The sequence below is a fragment of the Panthera pardus genome, unplaced genomic scaffold (assembly GCF_024362965.1).
Source record: "Panthera pardus isolate Hobbes unplaced genomic scaffold, ASM2436296v1 HiC_scaffold_7, whole genome shotgun sequence".
Lineage (NCBI taxonomy): Eukaryota > Metazoa > Chordata > Mammalia > Carnivora > Felidae > Panthera > Panthera pardus.
Genome location: NW_026527002.1, coordinates 33,002,017 through 33,022,407, shown reverse-complemented (window position 1 = coordinate 33,022,407; position 20,391 = coordinate 33,002,017). Strand labels below are relative to the sequence as shown.

The 20,391-nt window shown below is 36.7% G+C and overlaps 1 protein-coding gene across 1 annotated transcript; it reads left to right on the top strand.

The window, feature by feature from the left end:
* The first annotated feature begins 8,652 nt into the window (after window positions 1–8,652).
* Window positions 8,653–18,890, top strand: CA1 (carbonic anhydrase 1). The gene is made up of 6 exons (XM_053896158.1): window positions 8,653–8,872; window positions 10,271–10,389; window positions 12,837–12,932; window positions 15,529–15,591; window positions 16,935–17,090; window positions 18,673–18,890. The coding sequence occupies exons 1-6, from the start codon at window positions 8,653–8,655 to the stop codon at window positions 18,787–18,789; spliced, it is 771 nt and encodes a 256-aa protein (XP_053752133.1). The 3' UTR covers window positions 18,790–18,890.
* Window positions 18,891–20,391: the final 1,501 nt, after the last annotated feature.

Here is a 20,391-nt window from a genome sequence, read left to right as displayed (position 1 = left end):
CCACTACTGAAAGGCGTTTTGTTATTGTACCTTTCTCTACTTAATCATGGATCTGATCTGAGCGTTTAATTCAAAAACCCTTGTATAAGAGGTCACCACTCTGTATGTAGCATGTTGCCCCAACAGATAAAGGGGCATCACAAAAAAAATTCAAAAAAGAATTCCTTTCCTGCAGTTAGGTACTAACAAAAGCATTAAAGGATTGAAGAATTCTTATGGGGGAAGAAAAGACGAATTCATGAAGTAGCTACTACTATTCAGTATTTTTCCTAAAGGAGAAGGCATGTCAGGCAAATGGCATTCAGGGTCTTAAAAAAGTGTTTGTAAAACTATCCGAGTATGTTTAAAAATACCACCTGGGAATTTTTGTTAAAAATACAGATTCCAGTGGGGTGCCTGGATGGCTCAGGTGGTTAAATGTCTGATTTCAGCTCAGGTCACGATCTCATGGTTCATGAGTTTGAACACCGCGTCAGGCTCTGATAGCTCAGAGCCTGGAGCTTGCTTCAGATTCTGTCTCCATGTATCTCTGCCCTTCCCCCACTCGCTCTCTGTCTCTCTATCTCAAAAATAAATAAACATTAAACAAATTTTTTTAAATACAGATTCCAAGTCTCATATGCAGAGATTTTTATTCATTCGGTGTTATATTTATGTATTCTTTCCATATAAATAATGTGTTTGTTCATATAATCTAATGCTTAATAGGAATCCTTAAAAATAGGAATAGCATTCTAATTAGGATCTAGCATCTTCAGAGGTGACTACTTAGCATATTTGTAACAGAACCAACACTGAAAGGCTTATTATTTACTATATAGTATGTTAGAAATAATTTTGTACTCATGAGATTAGTGGTATCAAGATTAGGAACTGGCTAAGGAAATTTTACTAGACCCATGACTCTTACATGAACAAGAGATATGAGTGGACAAGTCCAGTCCTTGAATACCATTGATGTACTTTGTAAGTTAAGTCCCCACTCAGCCCCAGCTGCCTGTCCCAACAACAAAGTACACCAGTCCTGATGTTATTGAAGCCTGTTTAGAGTGAGTCTTTCATACCAAGTGCTGGTGGCTGGACCTCCTTTATAGCTGGCCTTCCTGAAACTACAGACAAGTCATGTGACTATTTTGTGCCTGTCTGCTAATAATGAATGTACGGTTGGAAAGTTTGGTCAGAGACTTGTTCTCGTTGAAATATATCTTTGGTAATTAGGTTGCTGGGCTAGATTCACACAGGCCCCTGATACATCTAAAAAGCCTACCAATACTTCCCAAGAGAGCCTGATACTCGTTAGTCATCCAAATCAGCTTAGGTCATTTCACAAAAGTCAGGGATTGGTTGAGACACAAACACATGTGCATTTTAATTCATGCACATATGAATCTGAGGCAAGTGACCTGCAGACTGTCCGTTAAGAAACACTGCATTTAAAAAGGCATGCATTAAATTGAATGTTCAACTACAAATGTATTTTAAAAACCTTATCTTTGATAAAAGAGTTTGAGAGGCAACAAAACTGTTAAGGGAGTCGGCAGAAACTTTTTTTAATCTTAGGGTAAATTTTAGGTAGATGGACCTAAAAGCCAAAAAAGGTTGCATGAAAGATATTTTAACAAGCTGACTGATAAGACTGACCTTCACTTCCTTTAATATTTACTTTTGAGAACTTATCTTCTTTCACCTGTAGCATTTACTTTAATCTGTGACAAACAGATTTCTGTTATGCAATTGTTTGAATTTCAGGCCACATGCAATCACTTGTACTACTTTATTTTAGTTAATCATGTATTGACCTGAGAGTTAAAATCAAACTTTCTTTTTGAGGCTGAAGTTCATCATTTATATTTGTATGATATTGTATGGTTTACAAAGCATCGTTCATGTTATTTTATTTTTAGGTGAAAAATATTGCTTAATATGTCATCTGTTGTAGAAGGGCTCATCAATTCCCCCAAATAGTTATAAGAGATAAGATACAAATAGTATTTTGTTGGTTACAAAAATAAATATAAGGGTGGTACCATTAACCTTCTCAGGTTACCATTCATGCAATAAAAGAGTTTCTTAACCATTAGCTTAAAAGTGCACAAGCCTGTGTTCTTAGCGTATACAGTATATCTTTCCAACCAGTAATTCCAATAAGCATGAGAGTCAACTAGATGTATTTAAAATTTAATGGTTTTAAAAACATGAAATTGTAGAGACGCCTGGGTGGCTCAGTCAGTTAAGCATCCAACTTCAGCTCATGATCTCGTGGCTTGTGAGTTCAAGTCCCGCAGCCTGCTTCAGATTCTGTGTCTCCCTCTCTCTCAGGCCCTCCCCAGCTCGTGCTCTGTCTCTGTCTCTGTTTCTCTCTCTGTCTCTCTCAAAAATAAACATTAAAAAAAGTTTTTTAAATTTTTTTATTAAAAAAATTTTTTTTGATGTTTATTTTTGACAGAAAGTGTAGACAGAGCATGGGTGGGGGAGAGGCAGAGAGAGAGGGAAACACAGAATCCGAAGCAGGCTCCAGGCTCCAAGCTGTCAGCACAGAGCCTGATGCAGGGCTTGAACCCAGGAACTTCGAGATCATGACCTGAGCTGAAGTCGGACACTTAACCAACTGAGCCACCCAGGCGCCCCCCCCCCCCAAAATTTTTAAAAACATGAAATTGTAGGAAATTATAAACGCCTCTGTGCTGTGAATTAAAATAGTTACCTATTGAGAGAGTTGACTTAGTTGTTAATAAAAGATACTCATTAGTGCATTAAAAAATTGCATTCAAAAATACGTTCTAAGACAGGAAATATGAGGTTGAAAGTTTTTTCTTTAGTTACAGTAATAAAAACCAAGAGAGTATGGATCTTTGAAATTTATGTGTCAAAAATTCAAACCGCATTTGAAGAGTTAAGTTTTGACACTTATAGAGTGTCAAAAAATTTGACACTTATAAAGACCAACATTATCACTCTCCCGGCAATGACTGACAGACACAGACGGGACACTTAATTCCTCCCATTAACAGAAATGAAAGGGGAAAGGCTCTTTTTCCTTAGTTCCAGATATGAACATGAGTGGAGTGGCACATACCCCTAGTTCATATCTGTGCATTTCGGTAGGCACAGTCCCTGCTAAGCATTCTGCCCTTCTAAGTCTTTATAAAAATACAATCATTGAAGTTAAAATGACCATTTAATCATTCTCTTTTCACTTCAGTGAAATATTATTGAGTACCACTGTTTTCCAGGCACACTGTAAGTGAACTCAGTGAGTTTAAAAAGAAAAAGAAAAAGAAAAAAATAAAGTCCTATGCCATTATAGAGATGGTTATAGACATTAAGCAAGTAAATAAATAAACTTATTTATTTATTAATAAAATTAATTTCAGAATGCAAACAATGAATGTCAGGCTGCAACAAATATGCTATGAAAGAAATAAGACAGAATGATGCAACAGACTGGGAAGAGGGGAGATATATTGGATTTGGAGGTCAGGAAAATTGTGTCTGAAGAGGGGATATTGTGCAAAAGTCTAGATACAGAGCAATCCAGACAGAGGGGACAGCAAGTGCAATGGCTTTTAAGTAGGAACAAACTTAGTATGGATGAAGATAAAGACATCCACTGGGAAGAATAAAGGTGGTAAGACATCTCGTTCAAGAGAAGAGAAAGATTGGGGCACCTGGGTGGCTCAGTCTGTTAAGTGTCTGACTTCAGCTCAGGTCATATCTCATGGTTCATGGGTTCGAGTCTTGTGTTGGTCTCTGTGCTGATGGAGACTGTGCTTCGGTTTCTGTCTCTCTCTCTCTCTCTCTCTCTCTCTCTCTCAAAAATAAATAAACATTTTAAAAATAATAAATCAATGTATCAGAATTTCCAGTTGTCTTACTGCAGAAATGTCTGAGCTAATATCCCCATTTTCCATCACCCTCTTCTCCACTAGACTGAAGGCTTATTTTGCCACCCTGTACGGTACCACTTCTGGCAGGGCAGGGAAGTTAGGGAGCAATGTGAGAGTCATGCAAGTTTTTTTTTAGTTAATTCATTTATTGAGGGAGAGAGAGGGTTCATGAAGAAGGAGCAGAAAGAGAGGAAGAGAGAATCCATGCTGACAGCACAGAGCCTGACAGGGGGCTCAATCTCACAACCCTGAGATCATGACCTGAACTGAAATCAAGAGTCAGAGGCTTAACTTTTAACTGACTGAACCATCCAGGTGCCCCCAAGTCATGCCAGATATAATGGTTAAAATGACACTTGATTTTAACTATGTTAAAAAATTTTAATTGTGTTTCCTTATTTGGGGGAAAGTAGGAGTCCCAGGGAAGCCACTTATCCTTATGGAGCTCTAAACATTGTAGAACAGCTATTTCCTTTCGGAATTTCTTTCCAGTGGCATTTAGCAGATCTCTACCATAACTAGGCACAGCCCTCCCTCCCATTTTCCCTTCCTTCTGGACCAGAGGATTATTTTTTAATTACAGACTTAAGTTTGAGACTCACCGTCATTCTTCACCTACAGAAGAGTTCATGTTTTTAATTTTAAAATGTTAAAGGAGCAACCAGAGGAAAATGTCCCTTTAGGAAACCAGAAGATAAAAGCTCAAATAGAAATTCTAAGACTTTTAAATATAATATAAACTCAGCTAATTATGGTTTCCAAATTTTGTAAAACACTGAGGAGAAGTTGCTGCTTTTTTGAAAAACATTTCAGGACACTGAAAAATCTTCAGCAAAGTTAACTGATGTTACTCAATAAATATTAACTAACTTTAAAGCAAATGTTTTATAGACAGCCTGTTAAAAACGTGGTAGTATAGAGAAGAGGAAGCACACATGGGCTTTTGAGGTAACCAGAAAGGGACTCCAATCCTGGTGCCTCTCCTTGAATAGTCTTCTAGCCAGCCCACCGCCCCCTGGCACGAGGGCCCCGGGAAACATTTCTCCCAATAGCACTCAATCTGCTAGCACTCTCGCTATTTCTGTATGTTTGTGGCAGGAATTTACTTATTATGAAGGTCAAGAGATAAAATTGTGGTATATAGTTTAAGGGTGGGCCACCTTAGGATAATGGGCTTCCCCTTAGGATAATCGACATTTCATCTTTAAATTTTTTTCTGTAATATTCAGCCTCTGAAATTCCATTTCATAAGGTAATGAAGGAAACCTTTCTTTTCTTCCCCTCAGCCCATGAGTACGTTTTCATAAAATTTGCCAATTGAACCAATGTAATTATTAAAGTTAAACCTTCTGCTCATCATGCTTTCAACATTTAAAAATCTCCAAAGAGCTAAAATCTTTTTTATTTTTGGTTTTCCCAGTAATTTATTGAGATATAATTGAGACATAACTTGCTACTTCCTAATGTTACGAGTTAAGCAATTCTCTCCCAGAATTACTTACATATTTTTGCATTACTTCTAAAAAAAATAGATTTTTCAGAGCACCTGGGTGGCTCAGTCGGTTAAGCATCTGACTTCAGCTCAGGTCACGATCTCGCGGTTTGTGAGTTTGAGCCCCATGGTGGGCTGACAGCTCAGAGCCTGGAGCCTGCTTTGGATTCTGTGTCTCCCTTGCTCTCTGCCCCTCCCCCGCTCTCACTCTGTCTCTCTGTCTCTGTCTCAAAAATAAATAAACATTAAAAAAAAAATTTCCATCACCCTCGTTGCTCCTGATTCATTTTCAAGTACATTTAGACTTATTTGGAATATTTTATCAGGAAAAATAGTCCTCTTCAATATTTGATGGCCTTAGGAAATAAAGTGTTATTTTAGAAGAGCAGAGCTGTGTAGATTGAGCTCCTTGGTATGCAAAAGTAGTCCAAAGATCACAGCCCTGGAACAGGAAAGGCAGTGGCGGTGGGGAGGCTATAGGTCAAAGAGAAGTGTGCAAAATGAGACATCTTGGACTGAGTAGAGATATTAAGCTGAAAGAGGCAAAGTTTGTAAGCAGAAAAAAGAGAATAAAAGTAAATAGGTGGGGTGTTGGGACTCAAACCATAGGTACTCATTAAATTTTACATCCTTTCTCTATATAGTTTTCTGCTTGTGGGAGTACACAAACACACCCAGGTATGTAATGGAATAAAAGGTCGTAATAGTTAGGGCTTGAAGTAATTGTGTGCCAAAAACTTTAAATGAATTACCATCCCATATTGAATGTTAAAATACTCGTGTGATGAATCATCACATAACCATATAATGAAAAGAGGTCGTCTTCTTCAAATATGTTTTTCAAATATGTTAATTAAAATAGTTCTGTGTTTACTTATTTTTAGCAAAATAGCAAATATTGGGAAGCAAGTACAAGGCAAAGAGTACCTTCTATCACTGCATGAACTTTTGGCCAACCTGAGACACCAAGTCTGGAATGAAGTAAGTGCAACAATCAAGTCTGACTGTTGGTCATCTTGAGCCAGACCAGAACAGATCAACTAATCCAATCCTCCAGAAAACAGAATCAGGTGGAAGTCTGTGGGCATTTATTGACAACGGAAGTTTAAGAAGGAGTATAAGCTTTGGAGTTAGATCTAGATTTAAACTCTAGACTTACAGGATGTAAGTAGCCACTTAAAAGCTTCTGTAACCATAGGAGGTATCTTCACCTATGTGAAGCCTTCTTCTTATGCAGAATACAGATCTTAATGCCTAATTTGGTTGCTGTGAGGTTTAAATGAATTAACGCAGGTAAGGTTTCCAACACAGCAGTTGAGACATACTGGGACCTCAATAAATGGTACCTTAAAAAAAAATGTTCCCTTTACATAATAGTTCCTTCTGCCCACCAGAGCATAGAATGGAAGCTTGGACCTCTCCCTACTCTGTTCATGAGCCATAGTCCCCACTGTATCTGAGGCAGTTGGCCATTATTAGTCAAAAAGGGACAAACAATATGTCTCTCTAGTCAAACTAGCTAAGAATTGTGCCTGACCCTCCTCTCCCTTCAAGGAACCTAGGTACCTCAGACAATTCGAGAGTGTGAAAGGAGATAATAACTACCATGACATGAAAAAGCATTACTGTGAAAGCTGATTTTTCTGGTTGTATTTCCTTTGAGTGTGTTCAGAGCCTTGGTTACATGGACCCAGCCAGAGTCTGATACCTCCTAATTGGTTTTCTTTGCCTGCTTGAAAGGTTCCATATATCTTCTTGTCACTCAACAGGTGGCAATTCTTATCTTGGTTCAGGCTTAAATTGGGTGTAAGAGAACTGTAGATGTAAGAGGAGAATTAAGGGATCACCCACCTCATAGGTCGCATAGGTTTCACATAGGGTATAGTGAAAAAAGCAACTGGACTTGTGGCTGAAGCCTGGCTTCTTGACTTCTTGCTAGTTTTGGTGAAGTCTCAATATCTCTCAGCTACAAAATGATAACTCTTACTCGGTAGGATTTTTGTGCATATGGTAGTGGTGAAATTGCTTTATAAATTGTATAGAAGCATATAAAAGAATAGTTTCTATTCCAGTAGAACTGAATTTGATGTGTAAAATAAATACGAGCTGTGTGGAATTTCAATATCAATAAAATTGTCTCCACTTATGAATTACAATATTGCTTTAAAACAAAGGACTTTTTTCTAATCCTGTGTGTCTGTGAAATGTATTTCATAGATAGCATATATTATAAATGATCAGTAATTTTGTTATCTGATTTTAAATTAACATCATGATACTAGTTGCAACCATCATATAAACATGTGAATTATTCTCCTTACCATTTGTAGTATTACTTAAGTATCCAGCAAGGGTATAATTGGAAATATCAAGTGCACAAATCCATTTTTAATTTAGGAAACCCAACAACTCCTATATGAAAGTATTTAGCTATATCTCTACTAACATGAGAGAAATGGGGCTGGTTTTATAAAACCTATGACTTAGATATTTCACTCTTACAATATAAGAAAATAAAACAATTGAAACTGACCTGACGTTTGTGGGCTTTTTTTTATAATATCTTTTTTTATTTTTATTTTTTACTTATCTATATTTCCTGATAGGCAGAGATGATGACATAGTGGCCTATTAAGGGCAGAGAAGTTTCTATAAAAACCCACACGAGGTGGTTTCCACTGTTTCCTGCATGCTTACTTGCAGTCAGTTATTCCAGGAATTACCTTTGTTTGCAGAAAAGAAAACCAAGTAGAAGATCATGGCGAGTTCTGACTGGGGATATGATGACCACAATGGTAAGAGTTCTTCTGTTCATGTAGAACAAAATACTAGCTCATTGCCTTTTCCAGTAAAAGAGATATTGTGCATTTTTTAAAAAGTAAATAAATATAAATACAAATAAAATAGCTGTACAGTCCTAGGTTAACAGTTTGAATTGCCTGACTTGAATAATTATAATAACTTTGTATGTACCCTTAACAGTTGTCCTTTGGGACATGGTTGTCTATAAAATGTGTTCTCTGTCTCTTCCTCTTTCTCAATCTCTCTCTCTCTCATCTGTATTTTAGAAATCTAGTGCTAATTGTAAAATATTTATTGTGGTGTTGACAAATACACTATTTCATAGGATAGTATAGAAAAGGAGCATTCTTAAATGTTGAATTTTCATTAAGTTAGACATAATATCATTTAAGATACCAGAATTAATCCTAGTCTAACAAGCAGAGAACTAGTTATCCTCCTAAAACTTGGAATCAGACATGTGATGATTGTATGCATGTGTTTACCTTGCTAGGTCCTGAACAATGGGGCAAGCTGTACTCTATTGCAAACGGAAATAACCAATCTCCCATTGACATTAAAACCAGTGAAACCAAACGTGACACCTCTCTTAAACCTATCAGTGTCTCCTACAATCCAGCCACAGCCAAAGAAATTATCAACGTGGGACATTCTTTCCATGTAAGCTTTGAGGACAATGATAACCGATCAGGTGAGCCAAAAGATCCTTCTGGTTATGTTTTCTTTAACTCTTCTGGGACAAATTAAACAATAGGACTTTAAGAAACACAAACACCATCCTCGGTCTTTTGTGCATGTGTGTAGTACACATAACTTGGCTGCAATCTGGTGAAGCATCTTGGACTTCTGGAAAACTCCCAAGTGGTAAAGGTGAATGTTGGAACCCCCAGCTCTGTCTTCTTTCAGCCCTTCTCTTCCATGACACCAGCCTATCTCTTCTGGTCTCTAGAATCTTTGCACTCACTTCACACTCTCTAAATAAACAGTATTTTTTCCCAAGAAGGTTTAATGAACCATCATAATGAATATAGAATATAGAACATGAAACTGAAAAGGCAAATATTCTCTAATTGGAATGAGGACAGAGGAGCACAGTAGGAAAGAGAAACGGAGTGAAGAATGTATTTATTTTTTACCGCCAGAAAAATAGCTCTGTTGTTGTGAAGTTCTTGGGTACCAGTAAGAATGTAAGTCTTACATAAATCTTGCAAGATTTATTCAGTGCTTAAATGCACTTGTCTATCTTTCCCCCCCCCTGCCCCCGCCCTCCACTTCTATACTGTAGTCACTGAATTATCTTCATACCCCAGAATCTGGCACATTTCCTGCTACATGGTAAGATTCTCATAAATGTTTCTTGAATAACTATCGAATGGCAATTTCATAAGACAATTCTACTGACAAAAAGCAAGACTTGTTTTAGCACTTTTCTGCAAGATTCTGACCCTAAATTTTAAGCACCTTGGGGCTATGTCCATTGTTGTATTATATGAGATCTGGTGTTATGTGTGTTTAATTAGTCATATGATTGTGTAGACTCTCTAAAAATGACATAGTCATTCAATGTTAAAATTTTTAAAGTGACCTCACTGACCCCCTAGCACTTTCTTTCCGTCCCTGGACAGGCATTCTCAAACAAAGCTGTCAAGATACACTGTTGTGTTTTGACTAGTAAAAAGTATGTGATGAGTAATTTGTTACTCAAAATAAATTACTAAAGATCTTAATGCATACTTCCTATATAGTCTTTGTTGAAAGAATAAATGAATAAACTTGCAAATTAAAGCAGGTTCGAGGAAATCCTTATAATTTACCCACCTTCCAATATACTTTCTTGGCAGCAGAAAAAGGTAAAATTACAGCTCATGGGCTGAGAATTGTATATAACTCAATGCAATGGTCAGGGATGCACCATACATATGAATGCCATCATCGTGGATGTGGGAAAAAATCCAACAAGAAAATGCCTTTGGCACCAGCGTTTGTTTTTAGTTCTACTCAATCCATTTTCGTGTGGGATTATATTAAATGCAAAGATAAGCAGGAGCTTATGATCATAAAACTAATAGTAGTTCCCTTTTTCTTCTAGTGCTGAGAGGTGGTCCTCTTTCTGAAAGCTATAGGCTCAGTCAGTTCCATTTTCACTGGGGCCGCACAAATGACTATGGTTCTGAACACACAGTGGATGGAGTCAAATATTCTGGAGAGGTAATGTAACTTAGTAACTGAGACATAATTACACTGAGAATTACTCTCAGAAGCAGCTGCTTTACTATATAAGACACCATTATAATAGCTCCAAAGGAATGAGCATTCTGGTCTCTATAGGAGAATTCCCAAGCCCCTTTAAAATCAAACAGGCACGTACTGAGTTTGGCAATAGAAGGAAATTTTGCATGTGAAAAAGGTAGCTGAACTTGGAGTTGAGCTCCTGAGCCCAAGAAGCATCTTTCTCTTCAGAATGCCTTAAAAACTGTTACCTTGACAACAGCATCAAGAGGAGACACTGCTCTCCTTTAAAGCTCTGACTCTAAGCTGACCACACCATTTGCTTCTAATTCAAATGTTCAAGTTTGGACACACCAGTGGCATAGGTGTAGCCAGGCTGGAACACTTCAATAAGACTCTACTAAGAGTGCAAGTTTAACCATAGGAATGTATACAAAGAATAACATACGCCTAAGTGAGGGCCTGAGGGCTCCTGCTGTAGGCCACCACCCTCCACCCTCTTGACTTGCCCTCACACAGAAGTCTGTGATCCATTTCAAGACTCTTCGTCTGTATATACATAGAAAAATCAAGAATATTTGCATCAAACTGTCAACAGAGCATCTGGGAGATTGAAAAAGAAGAACTTCTGTTCTTTATATGTATTAATATAATACATAAATGTAATATATATATATTCTCCCATATATACAGGTTGACTTTTTATTTTACTTTTACAAAATGAATTTGTAATACAAATAGTTTTGCAACTTTTTCTACTTACCAATTTATCATAATCATTTTTTTCCAAGTCAGTAGAGTTAATTCTACCTCATTCTTTTAATGTTTGTATAGTATTTCATTGTATAAATATGTCAGAATTTATGTAACTGCCCCACCCCCCCCCCCCCACCCTGATGGACAATTGCAATGCCGTTTGCTTTTTGTTCCATTGGTTTTTTACTTTTACCAAAATATGCTGCAACAAATACATATACCTTATACCCCAGTGAAAACACATCAGTGGGGCAGATTTTTTTTTTTTATAGGAGGGATTACTAGGTTACAGGGTATGTGCTTTTATTATTTTGATAGAAGTTTTGGGAATTATATACACATATAACTGGCTTTACGTTACATTGTAAAGCTTGGCTAATAACTTTTAATACTACAGAAACCTATTAAATGTTTCTTCCCATTTCTCCCTCAAAAAAAAGTAGACTAAAATTAAATGGACTCGGAGCCTAAATTAATACTATCTTTTTAGATGGGTATCTGGTTGTATCTAAGAAATCTAAATCAGTGATTCTCTCATCTAATTTAAGAAAAATAAAAATAATCCAGGCTAGAGATGAGAGGCACTTAGCCACAAAATTCCACATGTGATTGAGGAAAGGAGGGAGGGAGGGAGGGAGAGCAGGAGTTGGAGGGGAGAGATGGAGGAGGGGAGAGAGGAGGAGGGGAGAGAGAAACAAGAACCAGAGAGCAAGAGAAGACAGAAATTAAATAGGTGGTATGGAGAGAACTAGTTAATTGAAAGTGATGATTGACCAGATGATCACTTTATGTTAGGAGGTCATAAAAGAATTCTTTCAGTAGTGGCATTTGTGTTCAGCCCTAATTCAAGACAAAAGGTTTCCATTGACAGATTATGGACATTCCAGACAAAATCAGCAGCTAATGCAAAGCTGTGAACCAAGTGAAGAGGTATTATCTATGAGATGTGCTTGCTGAAAGAGGGCTATTGATGGGGGCGGGGAGCAAGAAATTAATGGTAACTGTGGTACTTTTTGATTGAGCAATTAGGTAGATGATGGTACCTTTTCCAAAGCTGGGAAAATGAAACAGTTTTGGCAAGGAAAAAATCAAGAGTTATACTCTGGCCATGTTAAGTTTGAGATATTATTAGACACCAATGTGGAAATACCAAGAAGATATCAAGGTGACATACATACATATTGGATATTCAGATCTAGAGTTCCACAGAGAGGTTAGGCTAGAGATAATGATTTGAGAGGAGCCTACATATGCTCAAGAGAATGTGTTCTTGGCCAAGACTCCTAGATTGTCCAGGAACCCCTACCCATAAAGTTACTAAAAAGTATCTCACATGACAGAAATTATTTCAACTGTGTTTAAAACTAGTCAGTTCAAATTCCTGATCTTTTTATACCAAAGCAATTTTTTTAAAAGAAATAATATTGAATAATTATAATATTAGGGGAAAAGAAATTTTACTATTTCCCTGGAAATTGCAAATTGCCCACTCTATTCAATGTACATAACCCTTCTTAAGAGTGAGAATATAGCCCTTTTATTCACTGGATAAAGGTTCACATAAATGTTATTTAAGTCAACAGTACATCTTCATATATTAACAAGTTAATTTATAACTTTTTGTCTTCACAGAAGTATAAATAACTAATTGACCACATTATCATTTTTAGCTTCACATAGTTCACTGGAATTCTGCAAAATACTCCAGCTTTGCTGAAGCTGCCTCACAGGCTGATGGTTTGGCAATTATTGGTGTTTTGATGAAGGTGAGTTACAGAGCTCGGTTAACACAATTTCTTACATCAAAAAAATATAAAATAAGGCAAAAAGATATCTGAGTCTTTCTTTTTAAAATTTTCCATTCTACTAATGGCTACAGGTGAGCAAACAGTTCTCGAATACTTTGTTGCTTTGTTTTCTCTTGGTTTTTTCCCTTTTTTGAGAGAATTAAGTTTCAGGTAGGGCTAACATGGGAAGATAATGGGGGAAGGTGGAATTTCTATTTTCCAGCTTTTCTAAATTTCTTTTCCTCTAAACTTCTACTTCATAGGTTCAGGAATTTATCAATTTAATGTATCATCAGAAAAAAAAATACTAAGAGGATTATTGTCCCGTAAAGAAAGTTCAGTTAATATTTAAAATGTCAGATGTTGGGACACTTGGGTGGCTCAGTTAAGCATCTGACTATTGATTTCAGCTCAGGTCATGATCCCAGAGTTTGTGAGATCAGCACCTCCCCACCCCCCCACCCCCCCCGCCCCCATTGGGCTCTGCTCTAACAGCACAGAGCCTGCTTGGGATTCTCTCTCCCCCCTGCCCCTCCTCCACTTGCTCACTCTCTCTCAAAATAAATAGTTAATAAAATAAAATAAAATAAAATAAAATAAAATAAAATAAAATAAAATGGCATATGTTGCTGAAACCCTCTATAGGAGAGTCCCTGAAAAGTCCTATAGGGAAGTTATTATTAAATTGGATATACTAGGATCTTTTGGGTTCTGCTCACCAAATTCCAATGTGACAGGTTCCCCCCACACCTCTAACAAGCAATTCTTGGGCACCAGCAGGGTGTCCAGGAATTCAATTCTAACACTATCTACCCAGAGATAGCATCAGGTTCCACAGGTTAAGGGTTCAGACTTGCAAGATTACAAGTCCCCCTGCCCCACTTCAAATGTCAGTCCTCAAGCCCAGATGGTTGTTACCTGTGCTTCTGACTGACTGGTTATAAATCAGAGATTCCCATGACCTCTTCCTTGGGTTCAAAGAGGCTTGCTTAATTTGCTAGCACAGCTCACAGAACTCAGAGCAATATTTTACTTAGTAGATTACTGGTTAATATACAAGGGTATAACCCAGGACTAGCCAGATAGAAAAGATGCATAGGGCTAGGTATGGGGAAAGGCAAAGAGCTTCCGTGCACTGCCCAGGCACACTGATTTACCTGTATCTCCTTTAATTCACCAATCTGGAAACTCTCTGAACCCAGTCGTTTTGGGTTTTTATAGGAGCTTCATTATTTAGGCACAATTGATTAAATCATTGGCCATTGGCAATTGATTCAAGCTCTAGCCCTGTCCCCTCTACTGTCCTTAGAAGTCTGAGGGTAGAATTGAAAGGTCCAACCCTCTAATCCCCTGTTTGTTTCTCCTGGCAACCAGCCCTCACCTTCAGATTCAGTCTAGAAGTCCCCTAATTAACATAACAAAAGACACCTTTATCACTGTCATCACTTAGCAAATTCCAAGGATTTTAGGAGCTCTGTGTCCTAAACATATGTCTTATTATAAACATCACAGGTAGCTAACTTTTGGGATTATAGCAATTCTAGTTAACCTTTCTTGAGCACTTAAAACATGCCATGCATTGTACTCATTATAACTAATAAAACAAGCCAAAAGTAAGAGGTTGTGTTTTGTATCACAGTTTTGCTAAATTCCTGGATTTTGTCTTGTATATCCCTGAACATCTTGTCCATATTAAATTAAAACCAAGGTTTTGTTTTCCACTTTATCTGTGGTGTGAAAAAATGACATACACAGAGCCATTTACAACGGAGATATAGTGGCCGTTTCAGAGCTGCCTTGCACATCCTGCTTTTTGAACCTTAGAACTGGGCCAACCACCAATATTCCAAGAAATCAACAAGAACAAGAATATCCTATTTGAGAGAACTAACAAAAGTGAACTTTTACGTAGTGACCACTTCACCTGACAAATCTGTGAAGTACAAATCTCACCCTGCTTGTCAGCACCAATGAACTCTTCTCAAAAACTACTTACATGGGGGTGCCTGGGTGGCTCAGTTGGTTAAGCGTCTGACTCTTGGTTTGGGCTCAGGTCATGATCTCAAAGTTTGTGAGTTTGAAGCCTCAGCCGGGCTCTGTGCTGACAGCATGGACTCTCTCTTTGCCCCTTCCACCCTCTCTCTCTCTCTCAAAATAAAAAAATAAAAACAAAAATGTAAAAAAACAAAAAAACAAAAAACAAACAAACAAACAAACAAACTACTGACATGATCATCCTTCTCTTCCATAAATGAGTCTATGTCCTGTAATTAGAACGCTATTTGGGTTTCTACCTCAATCTGTGTGCCCTGAATTGTAATTCTTTGATCTCAAGTAAACACTTTACCTCTTGAGCTGGTTTCTTGTTTTTAGGTTGACAGTGGTTACACGTTATGAACAACTTACAGAGCACAAGGGCCCGCAAGGACATACAACCAACAAAATTCCCTCTCCTAAAGCAGAGAGAAAATATCTTACCTTTCTTCAGTTACGGTTTCCAATTGAAAAAAACAATAGCCAAACATAGGTTCACTTAATAATAATTTCTAACACACATTTTTTTTTAAATCTCCAGGTTGATAAGGCCAACCCACGACTGCAGAAAGTACTTGATGCCCTAAACGCAGTTAAAACCAAGGTAAATAGACTAAACACATTAGTTTAAATCAGAGAACAAGAGGGGCCCCTGGATGCCTCAATCAGTTAAGCGACTGACTCTTCATTTCAGCTCAGGTTATCATCTCACAATTCCTGGGGGATCAAGCCCCGCATCGGGCTCCATGCTGAGAGCGCAGAGCCTCCGTGGGATTCTCTCTCTGCTCTTCCCCTGCTTAAGCACACCTGCGCCTGTACACACTTTCTCTTTCTCTTTCTCTTTCTCTCTCTCTCAAAAAAAAAAACAAAAACTTTAAAAGATAAATAAATAAATGAAAACATTTAAATCTGAGAACAAGAATCCACAGAACTACTGAAATCATTTACATATTTGAAGTGGGGAATAGGAAGCCTAAAGCAAAAGTTACCAGTCTGAAAATCAAGGTACTACTTGGATATTGCTTGCTTCTGAGGTCTCTGACTCAGGTATTTGTTTTGTTTTTTTCTTTTTCACTATTATTATCTATTTCAGCAGGATGAAGCCTATAGAAGAAGAAGTTTCATAGCCATTCAAATTTTCTTTAAAAACTATATCCAACTAAAATGTGATTTTTTTCCCATTTCATGAAGAAAAATGTCTCTATTTCTTTAGCAGTACAAAAATGCAGGAGTTAGGGGTATTTTTTTGAGATACCATTAACAAGCCATTAATAAACAACCAAAACAGAAATAGGAATAAATAGAATAAGGCTAAAACATAACTAGTTTGCACATCAATAAATAGTTTTGTCACTGGAACAGTTTCTGGCATCATTCCTAAAAAAACAGTAAATGTTTGGGGCACGTGGGTGGCTCAGTCAGTTAAGCATCTGACCTTGGCTCAGGTCATGATCTCACAGTTTGTGGGTTCGAGCCCCATGTCAGGCTCTGTGCTGACAGCTCAGAGCCTAGAGCCTGCTTCTGCTTCTCGCCCCTCCCCAACCCCTGCTTATACTCGGTCTCTCTCTCTCTCTCTCTACCTCTCTCTCAAAAATAAATAAACAAAACAAATTTTTTTAAAGAAACAATAAATGTTTTATTCCGGAAGTGAAATATCTTCTAGAGAGTATAGATTGTTTTAAAACTTCTTAACATTTGTTTATGTTCAGCCAAATGAGGAAAGAAGATTGCTTGGCCAAAATGCCAGTGTAGCAATTTTTCAGTCTATTACTTTTATTGTTTATATCTACAAACACACCAGTGTATACTATATAGTAGGAAAATTAAATTTGCAGCTAAAATATCAAGACAATATATATACCAAAATTATATAACATAGATACCATATATGTATATGCTGTAAGTATTTTAAATCATGGTATAATGATACATTTCTTTTCCTTCCAGGGCAAACGAGCCCCATTCACAAATTTTGACCCCTCTACTCTCCTTCCTTCATCCCTGGATTACTGGACCTACTTTGGCTCTCTGACTCATCCTCCTCTTTATGAGAGTGTAATCTGGATCATCTGCAAGGAGAGCATTGGTATCAGCCCAGAACAGGTAGAGTATAAAAGGTGAAAGAGTGGGACTTAGGAGTGCAAAGCAGGAATATCACTTCAATTCATAGTAAGGTGGACATGATGATTTCAAATAGATTTTTGAGGAGTATGTTTTCCACTCCCAGTGAAAAAGATTCATTTCTGACTTAGATCTATTGAATAATTAAACAGAAATGTGTGTTATAATACTGTTTTCTACTTTATACAGAAAAAAATATGAGATTCTGAACTCCTACTATCTTTTTGACCTTATTAAAAAAAAAATCCAACCTTGACAAGTGTCTTCCTAAGAGTTTGAGAAACAAAGAAAAGATTGTCACTGGAAATTCTACTAAGACTTTGAGGAAGTATGGCTCACAATAGACATACCTTGAGAGTTGACAAGGTTTTTTGTTCTTTTTTGAAGGTTTTAATTATTAACTATCCAAAAAAATGTCTCTTTAATTATTGTTTATAATTATGATAATAGTAACTACCACTGATTGAGCAAGTACTTTCATTAGGTGCCTTATACATGTTTTGTCAGCCAATTCTCAGAACAAACCTATAGGACAGGCAATGTATGCAGCCTACTGATAACATATGCTACATGCCAAGCAACATTCTAAGAACTTTATGTGTATTAACCCATTTAATCTTCACAAAAACCCATTGTAAATAGCTGATAGTGTTCAATATTTTTCCTATCAGCTATTTAAGGGGCCTGCTCCATACTACATTATCTGTATAAAGTTTTGCCTCTGTTAAATCTGGAGCGATAAAATGTTGAGGACACACCAATTTCTTTTTCAGTTGCGATCATTATTTCCTTTTTTTGCAATTTTCTTTTAATTGTGAAGTCAGTGACTTTTTTTTCATGCCTCAATAGTTTTATAGGCCAGTTGATGTTTTTGTGGAACTCTTAAAAGTCTGTCTACATTAAATGACAGGGTTTTTTGTGGGTTTTTTTGTTGTTGTTGTTGTTGTTTGTTTTGTTTTTGTAAGGTGATGTTTTAAGAAAAAGGTAAGAATATATTTTGGGGTGGGAAAGTGATTATTCTGAGAAGTCATAAATTATCACACATTGTGCCTTAACAAAGAAGCCTTCAGCCATAGCTGAAGTCACTTACTCTAAATAGGCTAGATTCTTAGCAGAATCGGACACACAAGCTGAAAACAAACGGATGGCTGTCAGAGGGGAAAGGGTGGGAGATGGGCATAACAGGTGAAGGGGAGGGGAAGGTACAGATTTGGAGTGAATAAGTCACAGGGGTAAAAGGCACAGCACAGTGAATATAGTCAATGTGATTGTAATTTTACTATAGAAACTGAGGCCAAAAGCAGAAAGTCACTGACCCAATTAGCCCAGTTGACACTCTGAGAAAGTTGGCATTCTAATCCAGTCAATCCTTGATCATTTAAACCAAATACCTAGTTCAAAGAAATGTGAAGGAATTTTTGACTTCCACCCTTCCAATTGCTGAAGTCATTGCAATCAATAACTTAGTTTTTTATATATCAGTGCATTGATTATACTGGAAATAAAGTGCTTTGTGTAACTTTAATAGCCTTTGATTCCTTAAATATTTTATTCTTCCTCCCAGCTGGCACAGTTCCGAAGTCTTCTATCAAATGTTGAAGGTGACAAAGCTGTCCCCATTCAGCACAACAACCGACCACCTCAGCCTCTGAAGGGCAGAATAGTGAAAGCTTCATTCTGACGGGATCAGGAAAGAACTTATCCTCCTTCCAGAAACACTGCCCTGCTTCTGACACAAACCAGTAAAACAAATTTTGAAGAAATAAAATTATTTCAATACTAGCAAGACAGCATAGCTGCAAATTTAATCTGTAGAACTGAAAAGTTTTAATTTTTGTTCTTAATGCTTAACTCAAATAATCATCTATAAGTTTGTTAAACTTGTGTGTAAATGCAAGTTTATTTTGTGGAATTATTTATAATTACAATTAAGGTATATTGGATAATTTCTTAGTGACTTGTATCTCTTTCCACTTTATTCAGTTTAGTTGAACCAATAAAATAATTTTATCCCTTTCTTATCTGTTATGTACTCTATTTTTTTAATATTAATTTTCTACCCCATTTACATCCAAAAATCTTAAGTGCCTTATTTGCAATATTATTTTACCTCAAATGTAATAACCTAAGAGCAGCTTGAGATGAAATATTGAGAAATGCATTTTCTTACTCTTAAAGGCAAATATATAGCTAAGATGACAACTGTACTTAATATCGTTATACCAGCCCAACATTTGTGTTCTCTGTGATTAAAATGGTGTCTTTTATACAGGAAGATGTTGCTTCTGGATATTGCTTCCGCTTTTGCTCCTCCCATTAGTAAAGCCAGTGGTTTCTCCCCTTCCCCCCATTATTATAACTGATTAGCTTGAATAGAGAATCTATAATTCAAAATTTGAAGAAAATTCACCAGTGAATGGTTTATAAAAATGATGGAGTCATTTGGACCTAAAATCATATAAAAACATCACATAATTTTTAAGTCAGATATGTCCCTAAACTAAAGCCAGTTCTTTCTGAAGCCATATCTACATCCAGAATTCAAATCTTGTGTCTAGTGTATAGTCTTGTAATTGACTTTCGTTTCCTTCTCTGTGATTTAATACAAGGAACTGTATTAGATACCAAAGCCCATACCCATTCCAATGTCCTAGAGCTGTCTAATGTTACAGAATCAATAAAAACTTCTAAATAAATATAAACATAGTTTACAAAGACAGATCAAGCAGATTCTTCATTGCTCTGAGAGAGTCTTTGTATAAAGATTGTGTTTACTTTGTACCTAAAAACCGCACTAAGAGACTTCTTTTGAAATTTTTGATCTGGGGCCCAGAATTTAAAGAATCCTTCTTATTAAAATGTAATAGGTTCAAGTAACACTTTAGCTCTGCTCACATAAGCATTATATAAACAGAAATACTTTCTTTGCAAAAGTAATGTGTGTGTATTACTGTATATTTGCCTGATACCGAGAAGCCTGAAGCAGTTACACTTGTCCTATGATCCTCTTATTTTACATGAGTCACATTGATAGGATTTCAATTCTAAAGTTATCAAAGGTCATCATGAAAGCCAAAGAAAGAGGGGTATGAGTTTAATTTGAGAAATATATTTGCATGAGGTATAAAAGGCATAAAAATTTTTGCAGAAAGATATCTGCAAAATATATCTACTCAGGACCCACAGTGTTTGAAAATATTTCCCAAAAAGAAATTGAGCAATTTAAAAAAAAAACAAATTTCACAAAAAGGATCTGAAAAATATTTAACTTGATGACCCATAT